Source organism: Eublepharis macularius, chromosome 4 (assembly GCF_028583425.1).
Source record: "Eublepharis macularius isolate TG4126 chromosome 4, MPM_Emac_v1.0, whole genome shotgun sequence".
Classification (NCBI taxonomy): Eukaryota; Metazoa; Chordata; class Lepidosauria; order Squamata; family Eublepharidae; genus Eublepharis; species Eublepharis macularius.
This window is the reverse complement of record NC_072793.1, coordinates 148,796,475-148,821,451: the sequence shown is the minus strand read 5'-3', so window position 1 is coordinate 148,821,451 and position 24,977 is coordinate 148,796,475. Positions and strand designations below refer to the sequence as shown.

Genomic DNA, 24,977 nt, shown 5'->3' with positions numbered 1-24,977 from the left:
GCAAAAGGGAGGCAGTTGCCTACCAAAGCAGACACACTGGCAGCCCTAAAATGCATGTTCCTGTTTTGCTTCACACCTCCAATTTTAAGGGGAAGACTCTACTTCTGGGCATAAAAATTAGTGTCTGGTTTATTACATTTTAATCTTGCCCTTACTCCAAAGATTTCTAGACCTTACACCCCATTTCATCCTCCCCCAAACCTTATGAGGTGGAATAATTGTTAGAGAAAATAGGCCTGAAGTCTAGGTTGCTAGCCCGCCTTACCTCCAAATCGGGCATTGCTAGGCAGGTGAGGACTCCCAATTCAGCTTCCTCACATGCTCCAGAGGCCCCGATGACATCACATCCTGCTGAAACCTGGAAGCTATGGGGTCTCAGTGAGGCCAAATCAACACAGCTATGTTTGGGGCTGATTTGGTTCCCCTGAGATCATGAAACTTTCTGTTTTCAATTGCATTACTGGGGCTTCCAGAGCCTGCATGGATGCCATTTTGCCACAAGCTCTTGTAGCTACCAGCCTGCCTTGCCCTTCCTACCCCCCCCCCCACCAACCAGATGAGGATGGGGGGGCAAAAGGTGGGGGACAGGCGATCCCTAGAAAAGTCTTCTACCAGTGAGTCTTGTGTATAGATGTGAGGCCCTGGATACAAAAGGGGGGGGGGAATTATTAAGAGAGATTTTTTTTTTCAGTTTTTCCAATGGCAAAATTTGTAATTTTGGCGAGTGCTAAAAATACTCTTATGAAATATTTTTTTCAGAATGAGTGAAATGCTCTTTAAGAGAGGCTTTCTATTGTGTTGTTTATTGACTGTCTCAGATGTTGATCATATTAACTTCCATCGTACAATCTGCCTTGCATCTCAGTAAGAAAGGCCTGTAAATAATGTAAACAAGTTATCTGGGCTAGATTATCCAGTCATAGATAGAGGCAATGCGGTAGCAGTGGTGAGAAGGCAGCAGCACGAATGGAGCCACGCTCTGTGCTGCTGCAGGAGAGTGGCATAAGGCTGGCGAGTCAAGAGGGGAAGCAGTAAGCAGAGTGGATTCTCAACCCATTCTACCCCTCCCCCTCCTCCAAAAGAGCCTCTTCAAGCCGCTGCTACCAGCAGCTGCCTTTTATGATCCACGGCTTGGCAAAGCCCTTGCTTCAGTAAAGGAATTCTCTATGGGATTCCCAGATTCGCCATTGAGATTCTCTGGTTCAGAAACAATAAGCTTGTAAGGCAGTTATGGTGAGCCAGAGAATTCCAAGCAAGGGAGGAGCGGAGCTTTGGCATTTAAAAGGCTTGGAAACGTTTCCTAAATAAGAAACAATGGCTGGGGGTAGCTTCTTCAGGGGACAATAGAATTGGGGGTCCGATCCTCTTGAAATGTGGGAAGTCTTTAGTGGGTAGTCAGGAATAGTTTCCCTGCAAATTTAGTGGAGATCGATGTATTGTCGAAGGCTTTCACGGCCGGAGAACGATGGTTGTTGGGGGTTTTCCGGGCTGTATTGCCGTGGTCTTGGCTGCGGTTCGCCTGTGTGGTTTTGAAGATTCTTTTAGTTGTGAGAAAAGATGGAATGGTTCTTGTGTCCCTGCAGCGTAGAAGAAAGGTCAAAGAACAGAGTAGATGTGCTTTCTTGTTCCGAAGTGTTTCCAATCTTCGGGTCTGTTGGAATGTTTCCTCCCCGTAGAGGTGTTCGATGTATTGTCGAAGGCTTTCACGGCCGGAGAACGATGGTTGTTGGGGGTTTTCCGGGCTGTATTGCCGTGGTCTTGGCAAGACCACGGCAATACAGCCCGGAAAACCCCCAACAACCATTAGTGGAGATCACTTAAAAATGCTCCTCCAGCTCCCTGGACATTAATCTCCATAGGGAATAATGGCCAATTACATCCAAGATTCTCTAACCCGGATCAGAGAATCTGACCTGGATTTCAGGGATCCCAGGTTTTTTTTCATCCCTGAAATCCAGATCCAGATGGTCCAGATTTTTTGGGATGCAGATCCAAGCATGAAGCAATTCCATGCCATAGAAATGCAGGACAGCTCTAGCCAGGAAAGGGAAACATCACATTTTTCTCATAGTCACACCTAAAGCTACAGAGCTTGGGAGGCCAAAAAGGAAAGAATAGAAAGGGGAGATCATGAAATACCTGGACACAAGGAAGAAGCTCTCAACTTAGACCTTTTTCCTTAAGGCGAACCATTCTCTGTAAGGCACTCTTATCTCTTAAGCAACCACTTGCTATGAGGGCTTAAGCCAATTCTCCTTTATGCTATATCTGGACTTCATCTTGAGAACACATGGCTGAGACCATAGGTGGAGAATTTCAAAAATTAGGATAAGGTAAACTTCAAGAATCAGTAGCCTATTTTAATTTCCCATCTTTAAGAGTAGGTGAGAGTTTGTGTCAGAAGGTTGCAGTTTTATTGCCTTCCTTTTGTGAGTCTGCATATGCAGTACACTTTATTTTCTTAAAAAAATTCTTTTCATTTTGAACATGGTCGCCATGATCTCTGTGACCCATGTGAACCAAAAGAGATGAGAGAGGGGAGGGGGCAGCAGTTAACCCAAATCCCTTGGAGCATCCACCCAGGGGTCCCCTGGTAACCAGAAATAGAAGTGGGGTGATGTGACTGTGGAGTTGAAACTCTCAATGACAACACCGCAGAGGATTCCTGAGTGCTAGTCCTTAGGAGGAAAGTGCCTTCTTAACTGACTAGTTAGGTGCAATGAGAGTTACTCAGAGAGACCAAAATACTCAGACAGGTGCTGGGCTCGACAGGTGACCCAGGAAAGCGGAGTAACTTCCTTACTCTCACATGGCCAGAAGTAAAGGCTTGCAAGTCCCGTTTCCCCACAATGCCCATACAGTTTCAGTGAAATCCTCTATAATTTGTTTTCTATTTTCAACTTCTATTTTTTCCTACATATGCAAACGTAGCATAGGATTCAGCAGTGCGCTTAAGTATTGGCAATATTCATAATTTTGCTGGTAGAAAATGAAGACATTTTATAGTTTTATATGTCATAAAAATGCCAATAATACACTTTTATACTCCGAATTATAAACAATGTATGTTATGTTGTTAAAACAACTAAATAAATTTAGGCTTTATAAGAAACTAAGTATTTGTTATTTTTCAGGTTTTCCCAAAATGTTTGTGGGTTTTTTTCTCCCCTGGATGGAGAAAATGTATTTTTTCCCATGGTTCTGTAGTTTTCCAGAGAGTCAGACTAGGATCTGGGAGGCCCAGGTTCAAATCCCCACTCTGCCCTGGAAGCTCACTGGGTGACCTTCAGCCAGCCATACCCCCTCAGCTAGCCTCCCTCATAGGGTTGTTGTGAGGACAAATGGAAGGAGAGGAGAACCATGTGAGCCACTTTGGGTCCCCATTGAATAGAAAGGCAGTGTATAAATAAAGTAAAGAAATAAAATAAATCTTTCCATCTCTTGACTTAGGGTAGAGGTTTGTCAGGTCCAACAGTGCTCTTGTAATAAAAACAGAATTAGAAAACTTCCTTTGAAAAGGCATAACAGTTCCCCACTTTTTACATTTTGATCTGGCTCCCTGATAGCAGTTGCATGCTTTTTGACAAAATCTTGGGAATTTTTCTTTACTGTGGATTCCGCCCCCCCCCCCAGCCTCTTCTTTTTTTCTATTTCAGTGAATATATTACCTGTTATCAGTGCCAGAACTCCGGAGGCAAGAAGGTATTAAACATGTAGGTAGCTGAATCAAGTAGTAAACAGGTTGATTACCAAACATGAAAGCAGGGATTTGTAGCCATGAGAATGCCTAAGATTGTATGTGAGTGGCAAGGGTCTGAATCCTGTCAGACCCTTTTGTCTCCTGGTCCCTTTTCTGTTGGTATTTGTGTTTCCACCAGCCATTCTCAATGGTAGCTCTGAAGTGCAGTGGAGATCAGGCTATCACGTCCACCCTCTGGCACAGAATCAACACCAGCTGGTAATACTAATTTTTTAAGACCCCTGGTGCCATATTTGTGCCTTGAGACCCGTTTCTCTTATCCTTACATCACGTCTGCACGAGAGCTCTCCATGCTATTGTTTTTTCAGAGGCGGTTTCCAGAAAAGGTGATTAATCATGTTGATTCAGGGGGTTATGTAGCTCTTCAGTTGGTAAATTATTTGTTATGCCATCTGTTCTGGCTCTCTGATTTCTCTGGTTTTGGTCTTCTGGGTGGTAGGAACTGGTACACTGAATCTGTTCAGGCAAGCCTCTCCCTCTGCCAGCTCCTGTAGTTTTTGTTGAACCTTTAGCAACTGACAGGATACTCCAGTGCTTTTCCCTGTGGAATTGAATTGACAGGACATCTCAGTGACATTTCAATTTTGAGCATTGATCTGAACTTTCTCGGAGTACTACAAAGAGATTTTGAAATTCAGGGTATAAATTTAGCATACGGAAATTCCTGAAAGAATTAATTAAAAGCTTTTAAAAAAATAATCAGATTGCTCTCTGGTAAAAATTATACTCTTAACTAGATTAAGCCAATCTACCTGCAGAAATTTACTGTGACACGCGAACCAGAGGCCATTTTCAGCAGTAAATCCTCCTGGACGATTGATTGACAGTTGTTGGAATCCAAACTGGAGGCATGTCACTGACTATATGCTTAGATAGTGAGGGATGCACTGATACGGCTCGGACAATTTTTGTTCATATCCAATTAATGAATCATTTTCTTACAGTAAGGTGACATCTTATAAGTAGACTTTTACTTGGGTTGTATGTTTCTGGGGTGGTTCATAGTAAACTGTTCCATTTACCAGCATGATGGAAATAATAAAATAATTTAGAGAATAGTTCTGCGGTCTCACTTTAGTACAAAAGGTAATAAGAATGTAGATCTGAGAAGTGGTTAGTTGCCAGCCATGGCGTAGCAAGCCACACCACTTTGGAGTGAGAGCAGTACAGTCTGGAATAAGTGTTTTGGTGGAAAGAACAGTACAAAGATATTGGGGGAGAGTGGAGGGGAAAGCTGAATGGGAAATGGAAGGACCTGCAAAATTCATGAGATGGAGAGCGGAGGGGCAGGGAAAATAAAAAGGGCCACCTATGCTTATGCATTTGAGAGGATATGGAACAACATCGTGGCTGCTCTCTGCTTGAGTTGGGAAGTGTCCAGCTCCATCACCTGGGTGTGGGTGGGTCTTTGGGGGCTTGGTTCCATGGGATTTACCACACTTCAGCACTTGGGAGCCCAGATGGGGCAGAGTCTGGAATGGGACAACCTGCAGCAACCCCTCTGTAGAGGGGCATTAGATACCTTGCCGCTGCAGTAGCACTAAAAGGAGCATGTGCCAGCTTGTTCTTCCCCCTTTAGCCCCACAATGTCATTGGGGATGAAAAGATGGAGAAGTTTTGTTCATGCTTCTCTTCAGCCCCCAGAGCCCTGGTGGAGCCTTGTGCTGGGGCTAATTCCCCCACTCCTAGCTGCAGGCTAAAGAGAAGCAAACAGCAAGCAACTTCCTTCTTTAGCTCCTATCTCTGGCAGGATGGCTTGCTCCTACATGCTGTTCTCTGCTGCCAGCTTTCCCTGACAGCATGATAGTAGTAGACACAGGGGAAAGAATGGCATAGTATGGGATAGTTACGCGAGATCTCACTCCCACCTCATCCTTCCCTTACTTTTGCCCCCTTGCAAGTCAGCACTGTAGCTTCCCACTTAACTACCGGAGGGTGTAATTGCTTCTGGGCCAGGCTTTGCCCAGCTATTCCCCCCATAATAGATTTACATTTATTTCTCATTTTAGAGCAAGTTAGTTTGCATTTAATGTCAGTAGATCCTGCAACCGTGTGTGGTGTATCGTGAAAGAGAGCCGCGTTACATTTTCAGGCTAGCTTTCTGGCATTTGTTAAGTCGCACACCTCCAATTTTGTTCAGCCAAGTGTTCAGAAGCAATAAACAAAGATTTGCATGCATAAAGTAGTTCTCGCAAATACTGAGCTTTTACTCAGGGGGGAAAGAACCCTAAGAATGCTACTAGTAAACAAATCTTTAGTAAATCATATGAAAGCTCTGGAGGCATTATGCGGGGATTTTTTCCTCTTTGTTTTGGTTGATAAATCCAGGGTAGTTTTTTTTTTTTTTAATTTTTGAAAACAAGGGTGGTTTGTTTGTAGATTGACATCTGTTTTTTGATGTTGGGAGGACTGGGGAATGTAGTACATAAAAAGAGATACTGCCACAATGGAATGCCTGAGTTTTTGGAGTAGAAACGGAGAACAATCTCCTTCTAAAGATGACAGTGTAGATTGTAATTCCATTCTCTCTTTCTCTGTGTGTGTAGTTTTAGACAACAAGCATGTCCAAGTATGTGAATTATCATGTGTAAATCTGCAATATTCATTACTTGGTAAAGAGGGCTTGTAGGGATATTAGCGTGGACTAACAGACTCTTAGCCAGGAGACAGCATGTCTGTTTCTCGATTCGCCATTTAACAGCCTTCTGATTAGAAACGGCACAAAATGTTTGATTTCCTCAAATCAAACAAGGATCAGGGCTCTTCATCCCTCAACACAGTAGGAGGAATGCGAAAATAAGGAATTGTTGAAACTCCCATTAACCCTTCCAGTGCCCTTCTTGGGGAGAAGGGTTGGGAAGAAATTGTAAGATGCTTTCATGTTGCAAATGGAATGACTGTCATCAAAATTAGGTGCCTGTTACTGTTCTCAGCAATGCTGCTCAAATTGGCACGTGACTATTCAGGCGCATAGAGAGGGCACAGAGATGTTGTTTCATTGTTCTTAAAGTCATAGATGTTGGCCATTCAAAGACGTCCATTTCAGCAGCAGTTGTATCTAAGTGATGACTCTAAGTGATGACTCCAAATGGCCGGATAGTACATATGATTGGGGAAATGCGTATTTTTGTTCAGCCTTCCTTTCTCTGAAAACTGCAATTTTTGCATGTCAAAAGTTGTTTATCCCAATTGGATCAGGGTGGTCTGGGAAGGGCCGTGGGTATCTGCCTGCAAATCTGGTCTGGTAAAGAGCAGGGAGCTGTGTCTTGCAGGTGATTAATTCATCAGTGTAATAACTGTGCCTTGAGTCTCATATTTTCGGCTGCAAGGAGCTTATAGTCTCCGCTGATCCAATAATTCTAATAATGCCTAAATGATTTTACTTTCAGTCAGTGATTGTCACTTGGCTAATTGCTTCTGCTCCTTTTCCTCTCCTCAGCTTTGACTGAAGGTTACGATGGCTCTCTTCACGAAAGCAGACATGGCAGTTCAGTGCAAATACGGCGGAGGAAGGCATCTGGGGATCTTTACTGGGCATACTCAGGTGAGTTGGTCTGGATGGGGCAGCGTGATGTGTAAAATGAATGCCATCAACCAGAGAGATTCATGCTGAAAGGTAATTTGCCAGAATCTAAAGAAGAAATATTTGCTCACACCGAAGACAGAACTTGGTTTGTTGCAGCCAATTCCGTGGCGGAGGAGGCAAGTCATCGTTTCTTTTCAGAAGCAGCATGTCTTTTCAGCAACAGGAAATACTGGGGCAAAAACAGCAAGTGAAGCTCTGGTGACATGTGAGATGTTCTTCCGTTCGCACATCATGCCTCTAGTTTGATTTCTATTGTTTCCAGTTATTACTATGAGAGAAACATCAGTGATCGTGTTTTCCCTTTTATTTTCCAAACAGGGAGGCTTGCAGTGGGTTTGTTTTGCTGCTTTTCATAGCAGTGGAAGAACTGTAATGAAGCACTGTGACACATCTTTCGTTTTGCAGCAGTGTAGTTATTTCTCATGGCTAACTGTGCTCTTCCATACTTACTGTCTACTGGTTGTACTGGAGAGCATTGTACATTACATTATATTATCCTATTCTTGTCAGTTGTATATCTAATAAATTTTCAGTGTTGAGTCCCTCCTTCTAAGCATTGGACTCTTCAATTATCTGCTTTACAACCCCATTCCTTGGGTATTCTTAAAATTTTTTGTAACCTTGTGTCCTCTCCCTCAGCTCACATGTTCCTTTTGTTCCATTCCTAAACAACTTGTTGCTCTTGTTTTGCCAACCACAGTCTCTCTTCAGGCATATTATTCTTGTTTTTTTTTAATTAATAGAGGAAGTATTCCTTTTCTTTCTGAATGCTTTTCCAGCAATTGCTGAATATAGATACTGCTGTTATATAATGTTTAGAAGCATTGCTAGATGCTGTGTTAAAGTGACAGTCCATACACAGAGAAGTATAGTTTAGAGAAGTATACATTTAGACGAACTAAGCAGGGCGTGGTAAGGGATAATAGATATCTGGCAAGAGAGAGGAAGCCCAGGAGAGGGCTGGGTCAGAGTCTGAGAAGGCTGTAAACCAAGGGAAGGGGGTCTAAGCACAAGTGCTGAAAGAGGGAGTTTTCAAGGGAATTAGGAGAAAAGCAAGAAGGCCCCATGGAAGAGTCTGGTAGGGAAATAAAAGCAGGGGGAAACTGAGTGAAGAGCTCTGTGTGCCCTGTAGCTTAAGAAGAGGCCTGAAGTCCACATATTGATTTGAAATAACCAGCAAAATAGCTATAGATAAGAAGGGCAAAATATAGACGCTGAGAGTCTTTGAAGGATTAACGGTTCAATAATTTCATCACCCATTCAGTCCTAGCACCTTGATCTCAGGGGTCTCCCTTTCTCTTTTCCCTTGCAAGTCTCTTCATACAGATAATATATACATCTGTATCCTTTGTCAAGTGGACAGCTTCTGCTTTAAATTTTGCAAGTACAGTTCCAGGATTAAAATATACTTCGCATAATCCAGCTCACCACCGAGCATGCAAAATCCTGTTCAGACCAACAAGGCTTAAATTAACTTTATTGGTCTCTGGAACGTTGCCCATTGTCATGATAAATCTGCATTACGCTTTAAATATTTTTCTTTCCTAAAATAATACAGCGCAGCAGGAGCTGAGGTTTAAGTTAATAAACAGTTGAAATAGATAGCCCGCTTCTACCTGTTCGTCTTACAAGAATGAAAATGGAACCTTAAGTGATGAATGTCATATTTATTTTGTTTTTATTACTGAAAAACTTGCTTGGAAGATTCATTTCATCCTTTTTACAAGGGGAAAAAAGGTTTTACGAAAGCATTTAGTTGCATATTTCAAAACTCTTTGAGTGCTTTGCGTTTCTGGTGGTTTTATTGCTAACTGGCTGTGAATAGAATTAGGTTTCTCTTTGAGAGGGAATTTTTCTTCTCTTGCAGAATTTAAACTCTGGTTTTTATTGTAATGATAAACTCCATCTTTTCCCTCCCAAACTCCCTTCACTCTAATCAAGGGATCATCTCTTGCACCAACTACTGTTCTGTGAGCACATAATGCAGCCCTAAACTGTGGCTCAGTGGCAGAGCATCATCTTGGAATGCTGCTGGCCCTAGGTTCAGTCTCAAACATCTCCAGCTAAAAAAGAGGTAATAGGTGATGTAATAGGTGATGTGAAAGATCCGAGAGCCTGGAGAACCACTGCCAGTCAGAGTAGATCAGTAGCCTGACTTGGTATAAGACAGCTTCATATGTCCAAAATCCTGACCATTGGTCCATTTAGTTTAATATTGACTACTCCGACAACAGGTTTCCAGGCAATAAAAGGGTTTTCTCAACTTCTGCCATCTGAAATAGTTTAGATTGTGGACATTTGCATATTTGTTTATTGCTTTATCTCGAGCTGGATCCATTATACTACAGTTCTAATCCCTTTATAAAAAATGTCCTCTTGAACATTTCTGTTTTCATAGTGATAGAAATGTCGGAGGTCTTCCTGATTTCCTCGACAGGCTGTTCCGCAAGGTGGGAGCCTCGAGAGAAAATGCACACATATGGGCTGTTACCAATCTTATCTATTTGCAGTGTGTCACCTTCGGAAAAGTGAAAATCACATGGTGGAGCACGGTAGGAGAGGCAGTCCTGCAGGCATGTGAGTCCAAGGCCATAAAGGGCTTTGTAGGTGATAACCAGTACCTTGAATTGAACCTGAATATGAAGGGTCCTTTCTACCACTGAGCTACAGCTGCTCCCCTTCTTCCTTTTAGGTACACCTACATACCTGATGAGTCATTACCAGGGCTTTTTTTCTGGGAAAAGAGGAGGTGTAACTCTGTGGGTTGCCCTCAGAGAAAATGGTCACATGGCTGGTGGCCCCGCCCCCTGCTCTCCAGACAGAGGGGAGTTTAGATTGCCCTCCGTGCCGCTCAGCTCAGCTCAACTCAGCTGCGCGGAGGGCAATCTCAACTCCCCTCTATCTGGAGATCAGGGGGCGGGTCCACCAGCCATGTGACCATTTTCAAGAGGTTCCGGAACTCCATTCCCCCGCATTCCAGCTGAAAAAAAGCCCTGGTCATTACAATTTATCTGTTCCATTTGTTGGCTTCCCCCTCCACACCATTCTTCAGTTTATTGACTAACCTCTTGATTCTATAGGGCAAGAAACAAAACACCCCACCCCTTTATTCGGTTTAACATGTAAGTGAACGCTCTACTGAAAATCAAATGCAACTCCACTTGATTAGCGTTAGCTAATTGGGACCCTTTTTGTCACTAACACTGATTAAAATAAGGAGTCAGGAGAGTTCAGCTTTATCAAGAGGATTTATTGTCATGTTGTCCTCCTGGCACCACATAATCCTAGAATAGGCCTTGTGTTTTTCTTGCTGATTGCCTTGAGATGATGATGATGATGATGATGATGATGATGATGATGATGATGATGATGATGATAGCATTAGCACAGTATAATTTGCGACTTTTTTCTGATGAAAACACTTTTAACTATGGTTGGTATCAGGGTTTTTTTCTGGGAAAAGAGGTGGCGGAACTTTCAAGAGGGAAATGAGGAAGAAAAACACAGGTTTCTTTGAAATAGTATTATTTTCAAGCACTTGTCGAGTATTTTCAAGAGGTGCCAGAACTCTGTTCCACCACGTTCCCCCTGAAAAAAAAGCCCTGGTTGGTATACAATTCGGAGGCTGTCCAGATAGCAGAATGGACTACCACATCAAAACAATGTTGTGGAGTTATGCAGGAAGAGGGCTACATTGCGAAAAGTGTATTGTCAATCCCAGCTTCCTGCTGAGCCATTGAGGCAGTGCTTGATAGCTTCATCTGTGTGGGAACCAGGAGATGGATTAATTTTGTATTTTGTCTCTCCTGCAAGGGGCATCTACATATTGACCAGTCACAGTCTAGCTCTAGAGAGAAACTCTCTCAGTGCCCTCAAACCATGCTCTGATACTGGACATCTTTTTTGAACAGTGGAGAGAAATCGGTCCAGTTAAGGTGACACTTCACCAAATGGTACTTATATCCAACCACCATTGGCACATGAGACTCAGGTTTTATTAATAGTTAACAAATCAGCTTCTGTATAAGGAGTACAGAGTTTCTTGACCCACCATGGGTATTTATTACTACTGCATTTTGGAAAAGGGGACCACGGTGTTCTTTTTTTACAACAAAAATTAATGCTTTAACTAAGATTCAAAAGAGAAGACTGGGTGGACTTTCCCTCCCTGGAGGTTTTCAAGAGGAGACTAGACAGCTATCTGTCCAAGACTGTAGTTTTTGATTTTCTGCATTAAGCATCAGATTAATGACCTACAATTCCCCTTGCTGATTTTGCAAGATGCCTGCTGTAATTGCTTTGTTATACTTGGATCTCTTCTCTGAAACACCACGTTTTCTTACGGGGAGGAGCTTTGACTCAGTGGTAGAGCATCTGCTTTTCATGCAGAAGTTTCCAGGTTCCATTCCCAGCATCTCCAGATAAAAGGATCAGGTAGCAGCTGATGTGAAAGACCTCTGCCTGAAACCCCAGAGAGCCACTGCGAATTCAAGTAGACAATGCTGAGTTTGGTAGATCAGTGGTCTGACTCGACAACTTCGTATGTGTTCTGGTATGCACGTGATATTGGGCATTGCATATTCCACTGTAAACTGGAAGACTGAGAGCTGCTACACTAGCACTTCCACATTGTTAAATACACAACGGGCACACACTGGGGAGCTGCAGCCAGTCAGTATTCCCTGAAATGTATCCTTGTATGTTTGCCATTTGCACTTTGCTTATTTATAGCAACAAACCCAATTGTAAGAGGATTGCAAGAAAAAATGCAACCCATAAGTTCATGTCTATCCAAAGAAAAAGATTTTTTTTTTGGAAGTGGTTCACCGTGTTCTGACATCAATAATTAATGTTTGATAGTTTTGTGCTAAAGAACTCTCACCTGCAACTCTGGACTCTTAAGCATTATTGTGTATACCTGTTTTGTTCTCAGGCAAAATTGTAATCTTTGAGTTCCAAGAGTGGGTTATGACTGGGGGATTAATCGATGTTACAGTCTCTAGGGCTTAATCAGGAAACTAATACCTGAGGTGATGTGTGTGGAAGAAGGAATCCCATAAGGAGAAAAATGAAGGCCAAGTTCAGGGGAAAGCACGCGAGTGTATTTTGAAATCAATATAAAATATTTCTGTTTACCCAAATTTATATGATCTTTTTTCCCAGTTTACAAATGAGACTTTCAGGTATCTCAGAATGAACCAGAAATACAACCCCTGTATTTCTCGTGTTCCCCTTGCAGTAATTGCAGTTTTATTAGAGGCTGTATTTCTGATTCATTGTGTGGCAAGGAGGGTCTTGATGGGCTTGTGGGTGAGTAAGGGGGGCCGCAGGAAAGCCAGTGGAACCCCAGACAGAAACTCACCAATTGGAAGAGAGCCTCTATCAACAAGAGAGCCTAAAGAGTTAACTCAGATTCCGGAAGAGGTGGGTGCTAACAGGCAGCCAGGAATTTGGTGAGTCCACGGCTGGGAAGGATTCACAGGTGTGAGGGTGGGAAGAGGAGCCCCAGCCCTTTGGTAGGATACGGGGGGGAGACTGTCGTGGGAAAGGTCAACCTCAGCCCTGGGAAGGAGCTTGCAAGGCAGAGGGAGGGGTCACAGAGAGAAATCAGAGCAGGCTGTTATGTTTTAGCAGGAAGATTCTCTCTCTGTGAATGGAATTGGCTGGTGAATTAAACAGATCTATAGCTACTCCAGGCCCTTCTGTCTTCTTGTTGCAGTAAGAAAAGAAGGTGAGAGCATGTACAACCTCCCCCACCCCCAGTCTTTTATGGCTCTCGCTGCTTACACAGTGTTTCACATACTGTGAGAAAGGAGACCAGAAATATTAAAGTGAGCATATTATGATTTGGAGCCGTAGCAGAGTAAGTTAAGGCAAGCAGCTATCCTCCTGTCACTTTTGCCTTCTCAGCACATTTTGGGTACATCCTCAGGCAGAGGCCTTCCTCATCGTCTCTCAGCTTGGGTACTAATGAAGCCCATCTTTGGAAAGGCAGGAAATTTCACATATCCAGCTGGCCAGCAATAATCATGGAAGATTATTTATATATTAAACCGGGGGTGTGCTTTTCAGACATCATTTATGTCAGGGTTTTGCAAACATTTTCCAAGAGATTGAGTGTCATAAGGCATATACTCTCTCTCTTTCTCACTTTAGTTCTGGCTGCAGAATCCGCCTGAGGCTATGGCTACAGTTGCTGACATGGAGGAATAGGTGTTAATGCAGACCTTTTTTGTGTATTTTTATAAAGCTGCACTCGATGCAGTTTAGCAGCTGGGGGCAAAAGAGACCCGTCAAATATTTCTTATCACTTGTATATCAGTGACTAAGTATTTGCATATCCGTGAGGCCAGCCAAGAAGCAGCACAGCCAGGGCAGGCAGGACTTGCTTGTCAATAAAGCTAGTTGCTTCCACTGGGGACAGTGATTGGCGGCACCTCTGTCCTTGCTAGATTGCTGGCAAAACAAGGCAATATCAGAAAATGAGCGCTTGGAAGGGTTAGCCATCTCTCTAGACTTATATCGGCCTCCAAGGAAAGGGGATGGGATGTAGGCCATCTTGATTTCACATGTTTTCTCTTTGAGGGGAAAATGCATGAAGCAGTCCAGTGTTCACCAATAAGATACTGCTTGTGCTGATAGTTGTCCAAAGATTAAATTTTAAAATAAAAATTGGGAATCAAGATTCTGTCAGAACAAAAATTCTCAGCAGATCTCCAAAGCCTGTAGGTCAAAGGTCCATTTTCTTTTAGACCTGGGGGAGTAATCTATTGCAGCAAAGATAGACAATGACCTAGTTGTACCTTACCCTGGTCCGGATAGTCCAGGTTAGCCTAATCTCGTCAGAGTATGGAAGCAGGGCCAATCCTGCTTAATATTTGGATGAGAGACCACCAAAGAAGTCAATGGCAAACTACCTCTGAATGGCTCTCGCCTTGAAAACTCCACAGGGTCACTATAATGTGATGGCACAAAAAAGGTTGTAATTTATAGATGAATATTATTTTAGCCTAGCATAAATGTTTCTGAATTTAGAGCCGACTTCATGATATTTGACAAAGTGGGCTGTGGTCCCATCGAAGTTTATGGTGAAAAAAAACCTTGTTGTTGTGAAAAAAAAACTTGTTCTTTAAAGTGTTATTAGGCTCCCATTTTCTTCTAAGAAACTTTGATTTTTTATCACTTAAGCTTAGTCACTTTGATGTGTCTCTTTGGATAGAAAAAAGCAGGATATGAGCTATGTAAGTAAGTGATCAAGAATAAGTGGCAATGCCTTATATTAAGGAACATCTGGTCCACTATGCAACTAGAGAACAAATAAGAACCAATTAACAGTCCTAAAATAGTTGGCCTGAGACTTTGGCTGCTGCAATTTGCTGATGGAGTTTTTAAAAATTGTTGACAGGCTTATAGAATAAAATATCCCACCAATCAATTTTCCCTTTTGTGGACAGCCTTAAGATTATAAACAATGGCTGCATGTGCAAAAATAGATTTTAGGACTTCGTTTTCTGTAGAGTGTGTATTCAGGCTACAATAGCTTCCTTTGGAGATGCACAATGTATTATTGTATGTCAAGTTGCATTTGTTGATCTAGAAGAAAAAAAGGACTAACTCTGAGAGGTGGGGTAAACATATAGATCTTTATTGTTCCGAGGGAACAACCAGGAAGTGGGTAATAAAACTGTGCCTGTGGCAAAGGCAGTATGTTCAAAGATTTAAAGGAACACTAGATCACTTGAGTACCTCCCCCAGGGAAAAGTGTCTTGTCTTGGTTGTTTTGTGAAATGCCTTGAACGGCATGAAAACAGGTATTGTTTTGTGATATTTTTTGTTTGCAGTGTTGGGGAGAGCGGAGCTCATCTCTCAAAAACTCAAGAACGGAATACAAAAAGTGCACAATCTTCAAGATCAGCTCTTTAGTATAACTTGAATATTTGCTTTATATTGCAAATTGAACAACTTAAAGAATGACAATTGGACTGCACTGCAGAATTCATTTTGGGAGTGAACTCTGGGGAAAACCCCTTTCCCAAGACCCCTAAAGAGTTAAGGGAGTCTCAGTCTTTTTTTTCCATTCCAAGCATCTGAGGGGGAGGGGAAGGGTTGAGAGGCAGTATAGAAAAGATTAGTGCCTCTGAATGTATGTATTTACCAGTAACAAAGCCCGTTGTAGGGAAAAAATACAACAGGCTCTAGAAAAGGGAGGGTGGGCAAGCGGGCATTGCCTCCTCCTCTGTGACTGATCCTGGCTGGGTGAAAGGAAGCAGGCATTGCCACTTGCTCCACACCAGATCCCAGCTAGGTGAAGACGGGGGGCAGGCAATGCCACCTGCTCCGCTCCTGGTCCCAGCTGGGTGATGGTAGTGGGCAGACATTGCCATCTGCTCCGCTCCTGATCCCAGGTGAGTGAAGGGAGGGGGGGTGGCTGTTACCACCTGATCTGCTCCTGATTCCAGCTGGGTGAAGAGGGGAGCGGGCATTCCCTCCTGCTCTATGCCTGATCCTGGCTGAGTGAAAGTGGGGGTGGACATTGCCACCTGCTTTGCTCCTGATAGCAGCTGGGTGAACGGGGGTGGGCATTGCCACCTGCTCTGCTCCTGATCCTAGCGGGTTATGGTGGAGGGCGGGCAATGCCCCCTGCTCTGCTCCTGATCCCAGGTAGGTGAAGGCAGGTGGTGGGCATTGCCACCAGCTCTGTGCCTTTGACAGGATGTGCAGAATATTGACACACAAGAGACTGCATGTGTGCCAGTGGATGCATGGTGGATTTGATTAATATTCCCTGATATACATTAGCCAGCTTGGTTGTTGTGGGTTTTCCGGGCTGTATTGCCGTGGTCTTGGCATTGTAGTTCCTGACGTTTCGCCAGCAGCTGTGGCTGGCATCAGCTGTGCCAGCCACAGCTGCTGGCGAAACGTCAGGAACTACAATGCCAAGACCACGGCAATACAGCCCGGAAAACCCACAACAACCATCGTTCCCTGGCCGTGAAAGCCTTCGACAATACATTAGCCAGCTTCTTGTTGGATCTTGGAACTTGTTTTCCTCTGGTTCTGGCTCCACCTGCAGTGGGAAAGATAAAATATGGATATGAATGATTTATGATATTTATGTGGACACTTACCTGCTGAAGTTCTTGTTTCCTCCGTGCACCTACATAGAGATAGAAAGAATCAAGGACAAGCCCTCTGTTGGATGTCAGTTTCATACCACCATCTATGGACTTCGTTGGCTGTCTATTAATTATTTATTCTATTGGATTGTGGATATTTTGTAGGTCTTTTAGATATTTATTGTGAATGAAACTATACTGTATTTATATGAAATAGCAAGTAGCACCTTGCACTTACAAAAGTTTCATATTTTTAATATTTGTCTTTTATATCCACTCCCAGTTCTGGATTTCCACTCCTATTTTGGTCTGGTCGTCTAGGAGAGCTTCCATTTTTGGTGTGCCTGATCCCAGCTGAGTGAAAGCAGGGGGCGAGTATTGCCACTTGCTCCACTCCTGATCCCTGCTGGGTGAAGGTGGGGGCGGGCATTGCCACCTGCTCCGCTCCTGATCCCACCTGCATGAAGGCGGGAGGCAGGCATTGCTGCCTGCTCCGCAGTTGATCGCAGCCTGGTCTTCCCACCATGACACACTCTGGAGGGATGGGCTGCCTCGCCTGGTCTTCCCTCCACAGCAGCACCCTCTGGTGGCGTACCAGGGTAGGAAATGAGTTGTCTGGAACACACTTAGCCTTTTATATAGTAGGATTAACTAAAATTATACCCTGGTTTTTTGCCCTCATAAGGGCCACCAAGGCGTCTAACAAATTAAAACATACGTAATAAAATCACATTTTAAAACCATTAAAACAGCAACAACACATTGTTAAAATAATTAAAACCAGAGCCAAAAACATTCAAAGGCATAAAAACAACAATTAAACCATTTAAAACATTGGTTATGAAGGAGAGATCACTGAGGGAACGTCCCAAATAACACAAACAAATCTTCACCTGTTGGTGAAAGAAGCAACAGAAGAGGACAGATGACTTTCCCTGCAGCGAGAGTTCCAAAGTTCTGGAGCCACAACCAAGAAGGCATGCTTCCATGTTGCCACTAGAGGTGTGCAAAATGAAAAAAAAACCCAAGCCAAAATACACATGGAAATCGCTGGTTTGGTTCATTAAAGAAACTTCCAGAATGGTGAGACAAATTCAGGAAATGAGGCTGTAATGATGCCAAAATACACATGGAAATCGCTGGTTTGGTTCATTAAAGAAACTTCCAGAATGGTGAGACAAATTCAGGAAATGAGGCTGTAATGATGCCCCCCCCCCCACCCCCCGGCAATGTTTGTGTGTTTTGTTTCAGTTCTTATTGCTCACAAGCTGTGGAGGCAAGCCAGACAGTGTTTTCCTTAACAACAAGTCTGTCTGCACTCATCGATGATGCAACAAATTACATCCAAAGGGGAGAGAGTAAGCCCTTAGAATTAACTCCATTGGCGGGAAGGGGAGGTGCACGGTGCGCATGAGTGCATTTTTTCTTCAGCACTTGCTGAGCAATGGCATTGACATTGAGTGGCTCATAGATATCAAATTGCAAAAGGTTTGTTTTGCGCTGGGCAGAGGAGCAGCAGACAGCACGGTGCCATTGACGCCAGCATCACCATCCCTTTCTGTGTATTTCAAAGGCCAACAACATCCACCCAGGTATGTACATGGGGGTTTGAGGAGGGAAGCGTCTCCTTCAGCAACAAGTCTCCACAAAGGCTCATGTTATATAGATTAAGGTAAAATTGGAAAGAAAAAGCCGTTATTAGGGAGAGCTGCACTGAGGCAGTCCCAGGCATGTGGAGCTGCCAGGGCCACCACTATGACTAAAGAAGTCCACCAGAGATGGTGGGTCGAGGAGCACCAGGAGGAATTTAATCTTACCCAGAAAGCCTTCTGGCTTTTTGAGCTTTTCTAATTAAAACTGTTAACCCAGCATTAAATGACGGGGAGGTGGAAGGCGTGTGCATTGCACATTCACACACACACGCACACCCAGGTCCTTCCAGATCAGTATTCCACATGAAAGGACCGATCTAGTCAGGTTTTTTTTATTTTATGCAACACCAATGGGCCCATTTTGTCTCATTGTGATTTCTCATTTTTCCTTTTCATTCAAATCTGGGTTAATGGTTTTATTTGGAAAGAGAGACTGGCAGCTGGCAGCCTGTCCAGTCTCCTACTTTTACTAGTAAAAAATAGGGGGAAAGAGGGCCATCCTCTCTCTGCTTCCATTCCCGTGAAGAAAAAAAACCAAAATCTAGCTCTCCCTTTCTGTGCATTTTTACACAGAGTGCAAGCACAGGCTGGCAGCCGGTGAGTTTAAACCAGGAGTCTTGGGCTGCGGCAAAGCAGATTCGGGTAAGAAGGGTTCACCCCTTATTGTGGAATCAAAACTACAAGGCACAGGGAAATGTTGCATAACAGCAGGAGTTCTTGGTATAATCAATCCACTCCAGTCAACACCCTGGTTGCAGCATTCTGCACCAGTTCCTGGCCTAGATCCCTTATTCCCAGGAAAGGCTGCACCTGACTAAACAGACAGCTGGTAAAAGACACTCCTGGCCATAGCTGCCACTTGCTTATCCAGTCGTAGCCCTGAGTCCAAGAGCATCCCCATACTATGGACCTGTTCCTGCAAGAGGAGTGGAACCCCATCCAGAACAGGTGACATCCAAATCACAGGTTAGGCCTTCACCTTGCCTCGCTTAAGTTTCAGTTTATTGCATTTCGCCCTGCTGTCTGTGGTCTGTTTGGAGGGAAAGGAAAGCCTCATACTCTCCTTGCACAGGAACTAATTTTACTGATGTCCATGAGGCATGGTAGTAGAACAGATACTTTATAAGCAGCGTGTCTCAGATCCAGTCACTGGTAATTCCATATAAAGAATTTCAGGTAGTAGGTGATAGGAAAGGGCTTTTTTCTGCCCAAGATACTGGCGAGCTGCAACCAGATGGACATGTCAAATTAGATGGACAAATAGTCTGATTCAGTGTCAAATCATAAATAACTTGGGGCTTTTAATGAGGTTCCTGCCTGGTACATTCATTAACCCGAAAATACATTGTGCCAATAGGAGCTTCTAGTTCATACCAGAATTGAATGGAAAGCAAAGACTTTATAACTTTTTAAATGTATTTATTAAAAATATACAGAGCCAGGCAATGGCAAAGCACCTCAGTTTGTATCTTTCCTTGAAAACTGCAGCAGGGGTCACCACTATACATCAGCTATGACTTTCTACCACCACTTTTAAAAATATACTTACAAAATTGCAACAGTAATGGTCAATGACAGTCAGTCCTACCAGAGAGGACAAGATGACTTGGCTGGGAGCTTGGCTACATATTTGACTCTAGTAATTGCTATGCAGTGAGCATTGAGAGATTATTTGCCAAAATCCGGTAGCTAGAAGGAATCCAACACATGGTTCTCCTTACTTCAGTACTGGAAGTGGCTTTCCAGGATTTTGAGTATAAATTTTTTTCCCCTAAATATCTACTGCTGAATTTTTTTTGAGCTGGACATGGTAGGGAATTTAGCCTGGCATCTTTAGTATACAATGCAGGTCCGGTAGCAAAAATGGAGGTTGGGGAGGATCCTTTGTAGTGGTTATAAATTTAAGCCTTGTGGGACTTCAAGAAATTGGATCAGTGCCCAAAGTAAATAAAGGAATAAAAACCACAGGTGTGCTTCAGGGACCTCTGAGACTAAAAATGTCTGAATAAAATTAGCAGTTAAGTGACTAGTGGAGCAATCCTAAGCAGGTCTACTTAGAAACCTACACACGTTTGTTTAATCAGTCTTACTCCCAGAACAGTGTTCTTGAGATGGCAGTGTAGTAGGACTATCAGATGTCCTGCCCCGACTTCTAGAATGGGAAGCCAAATGGCACGACTTGTTTATCTCTAATGAAGGAATGAGGATGCAGGACAGAGGAAATTCTTGTGTAGGTCTGCATCTTACTTGCATTTTCCCTTGGGTCAGTCAGTGAAAATCAGGATGAGTGGTATTTGAGACCCAATCAGTCAGATAAGGTGCCACTGAATAACAAAGAACAAACACGAGAATGCCTAGAAGGTGGAAGACATTGACAAATCGAAGGCATGGTTGGTGAGATGGGCAGATAAGTTGTTTGGAGAAAACAAGCAAGAGGTCTATAACTGGATGCCTGCCCATGCACCTCTGGGGGATAGGGGATGGTGGAGGGCTAGAATTCCCAAGATCTGATGAAGCACCTCTCCAGAACTCCATGGCTGTATTGTTGAAGCACAGATACAAAAGTACAGAGCTGGCATATAAACTGGCTTGGAAGAGAACAGGTGTTGGGGTGATGGGAGAATGGTGTACGTAGAAACTGTGGGATCAGAGATGAGGACACTTGAAGAAGTATGCCATAGGCCCTAGTTTCATGCACATACATATTATGGGCTAGCCCCAAATATATAGTTAAAATCTCATCAATGACAAGATGAATACATTCAGTTTCACCCAAATCACTATAGCATTTCAAAAATGTGATAAAGGTGAAGAACATTAACTAAATCTGACAAAAATGTAGGGTTTCGTTTACCATTTTGTGGGCAGTAGTACTAATTTGTTTTCCTTTCTAGACATGGCTGCATTAAGTGCATGTTTCTCTTTTATTTAACCCTTGATGATGGTGGAAAGTGCTGTCAATTCAAGCTGATTTACAGCAATCCCTGTGGAGGTTTTCAAGACAAGGGACTAATAGAGGTTGTTTGCCATTGCCTGCCTCTCCATATCGACTCTGGTCATCTTCGGAGTTCTCCCATCCAAGTACAAACCGGGACTGAGGAGATCAGTCTTGCCTGGGCTATCCAGGTCAGGTTTAACCTTTAAGAATATCTAAAATGCTTGCCCAGTCTTATGCTATCCTCTAAATGTTCAAGAATCTTATCTTGCATTTAAAAAATATACCTCTATCATGAATGTTCATGGGATTTAACCAGGGGGAAAATAGGTCTTTCTAGGGTGATGAGTAACACTTAAAAGAAAAGCTATTTGGAGGACACATCGTGCTGTGTTGATGTTTCATCAACTCGCTTTGCCTGAATGCCATTGAAATCAATTGGTGGATTGCGGCTACATTTTAAAATGCAGGCTAGTTAATAATAAACCAGTGGTGTTCATTTTAGTACCCTTTGTCCCTTTAAAAATCTCCATTCCAAAAATTCTCTTCTAAGGAGATAAGATTAGGAAACAACTTAATTCTCATAAGTGCAAGAAGTGATTTTAAACGATTTATTTGCATTTTGTCATCTTACAGATCCCTATATAACATTTGAATTTCCAGGGCTTTTCCTCTGTTGAGTTTTCATCAGATAACAGTGCTTATGTGAAAAACATTGGACACAGTTGTGACAAAATATCATTCCTGTGTACACTTGAATGTATTCTTCTAAAATGCGTAAAACGGTTCTTTCATTCTCCTTTGCCGCTGTTTCATCAGTGTTTAAGAAATACTGACGCAAAAGATGAATATTTGACAAATTTAAATAACATTTTCAGAAAAATAACCAGTTAACAGAACGTCGGGAGGGACCTCTGCATCATGGAGCCATTATCATAGAGCCATAGAGTTGGAAGGGGCCATACAGATCATCTAGTCCAACCCCCTGCCCAGTGCCCTTGAGATCTTACCCAGAAATTGAGCAAGAGGTGGGAAAATGAGATCCCAATAAATCAAAGATGTTAGATTGACTTAAGTGCATGTGCAGTCGGTAGGTATGGCATCAAATAACTGATTTGTAAGCACCTAGACGAAAATAAAGGAATTACTAGTAATCGCTGAGTATTTGTTAAGGAGTGTGCTTGAATTTGTTTGAAGAATTTATACCCTACCTTTCTGCCTTAATCAGATTAAAAACAACGCTAACAAAAACACGTCTTAAAAACTATTAAACCCAAACCAAAAAAAATCATTCGAACCAAGTTTAAATACATGTGCATATGAAAACATGCACATACCAAACGACAATTAAAATAGGGCAGGATGGAGGGATCACTGAGGCAATTAGGTATTTTATTAAGTTTATAGTATAAGTAGTACAGATCAAGATAGCACTTAGATCTGTCAACCGAATACCAGTGTGTGTTTAAATCAATCAGCTGTCTTGCTTTTAATGGCCTAATTAACCAACACCTCAACAGAGATGACATTCTGAAGATATGAAACATCGTTTATCTTGGCTCTGCAACCAAGAAAATTCAATGATTATTTGAGCAATTGTCTTTAAAAGTCTGGAGAACCATAAAGGAACATCCCTGCTTGGGAGTAATAGCATGATAGGGTTGTGTGGTATGGAAAAAAAGAAGCAGAAGTGCACACAGTCGCACCTTAGCTCAAATGTAGCGTAGCTGGCCAGACTGTGTCTACTGTCTGAATGAGAAGGGTTCCTTTCATGTAGGATGATATGGTTTAAATCCCTGTATTTTTAAAATATTTGCTATTAATAGTACTGATTAATTGCTACAATTAATAAATATATCAGCCTTTATTTTTATAATCTTCCTCTCTTTTTGGGGTGGGGTAACGACTTTATTCTGGTTATCTAAATGACCTGTGTAATTTGTCAGTGCCATTTATATGACTGTTATTAATTTGGGTAGCTAAATGTCTTCAAACTTGGATTTAGTTCTCATCAAAGCTTCATGCTGAGATAGGGCAGTACTTTCTTCTCTTTTTTGAGTAACTGAGCATTAAGAATTAATTGATTTGTCCCACTTCACAAGGGAAGCATGTGGCCAATATTTCTGCAGAAATGTGTATTTCTCAGAGTCCAAGCAGATGATGCAACTTACCATTGGTTAGCTTGGTCACCTGTGTCATTGTACCAAGGTATAAGAAAACTTTCACATGTTAGGAGCAGGCACATTGTAAAATACCTGAGCCCTCTAGCCATTTTGGTAATTTTCTAACAATGCCGAATCTGTTCCCTTTTTAGGACTACCAATTCTTTATTGACTCTGCTCGTGTCCTTTATTAGCAGCCTGATGCACAGGCATCTTTCAAGAGATAAGGACAGGACCAATACAACTTAGATAATACTGCTTTCTTCTTTGTATATTTAAGCTGTAAAATATTGACTATCTAGTTCTGATTACACCAGGGTAGTTCTTGACAATCTAGGTTATAGATTACCGTATAAAGTCAGTTACTTTGGATATGACTAAGAAATGCTGGTTGTTAGTGGTTCTTTAATGTTGAGTTGTGTTTAGTGTTGGAAAATGTATTTCAGTTTTACTTTATTTTCCTATGCTTATTTACTTAATACATCACATTGATTTCCATGAAAGTTTGTTGAAATGTGTATAGAAATGTAGCTGTGTACTCTAAGTATCTGCACCATTTGTGTCTATTTGTGATGATTCTTTGACAGCCTTGCAGTTTCAGCATAATATTCTGCCCTGTGTTCTTATGCTGAAACTGCTGTGGGTGCACCTGCTCTTGAATGCACCAAGCCTCAGGACTGAACTCTTGATCTGTTAAAAGAAATGGCAGTCAATCCATAACCCTGCTAGACTCAGCTTCGTTCCAGTTTCGTTCCATTAAACAATGGAATCAAGCAGTCTTAATGATTCTGACTTGTATGTTTTACATATCATACCTGAAAGCAAGAAGACACAGGTACCTTGTAACTCTTGAGAAGGTGAAGAAGAGCCATAGGCAATAAAAGCTGTATTATTCACAGAATTTCAATAACGACAACAATGTGCTTATATACCACTCTTCTGTACAGATTAGTGCCACCTTCAGATCGGTGAACAAAGTCACTATTATTCTTATCTGCACAATTCAGCTGAGGGCCTGGAGCTGAGAGGAGTGACTTAGCCAAGGTCACCTGCAGAGTTCATGACAGAAGTGGGAGTTGAACTAGCAGAGTGCTGATTCACAGCCCAGCCTCTTAACCACTATGCTACAGCTCCTGTGAGCTACTGATTTAACATTCTGTAAAATGTGTTTATTTTAATTTTCAATTTTCTATGAAAGTTTTCAGTGTTCCTCAGCCTATTGGCAAGAATGCTGAACCAGACTGAATCCTGCTAATCTGAATGAATCAGGAAACAGAGAGGACCAGAGAGTAGCAAAGAAGGCTGCTTACTCTCTGTTCTTCTAAGGGCCAGAGAGTAGCAAAGAAGGCTCATTACACTCTTGTTGTAGCCAGTAGGTAAGCATTGTGTAAAGTTCTAGTTTAAGATGTAACTGAATAAATGTAGGTAAAGAAATAACTGAGCAGTGTGTTTCAAGTGCCAAGAGTGCCATGGAAGAAAACAAAGCAAACAGCAGGATTTGAATAGCCTGTAGAGTAACCATAGAGGTATTAAGTGGGCTGGTAGCAAAGCTATTACAATAGCCCAAGCATGAAATAATCAAGGCATGAATAGGGTCTTATTTGCAATGGAATTCTTGGGCCATGTAAAAGCCCTGAACAATGCCAGTTCTGAAATAATTGAAGAAGTAATAGGCTTTTTTCATTTTTGTGACTTTGGGCTACCTCTGTTTTTGCTGCTATAATGCAAATTAAAAGTGATAGAAGTTATTCTTGCTTTACAATGAT

General features: G+C 42.4%; 1 protein-coding gene across 4 annotated transcripts in view; it reads left to right on the top strand.

The window, feature by feature from the left end:
* PTPRG (protein tyrosine phosphatase receptor type G) overlaps nt 1–24,977 on the top strand; it is a 683,491-nt gene that overhangs the window by 144,843 nt on the left and 513,671 nt on the right. For all 4 annotated transcript variants that reach the window (XM_054978207.1, XM_054978205.1, XM_054978204.1 and 1 more), the window contains exon 2: nt 7,200–7,304. In XM_054978207.1, the coding sequence (XP_054834182.1) occupies nt 7,200–7,304 (105 nt within the window). The remainder of the gene's footprint in view (nt 1–7,199; nt 7,305–24,977) is intronic.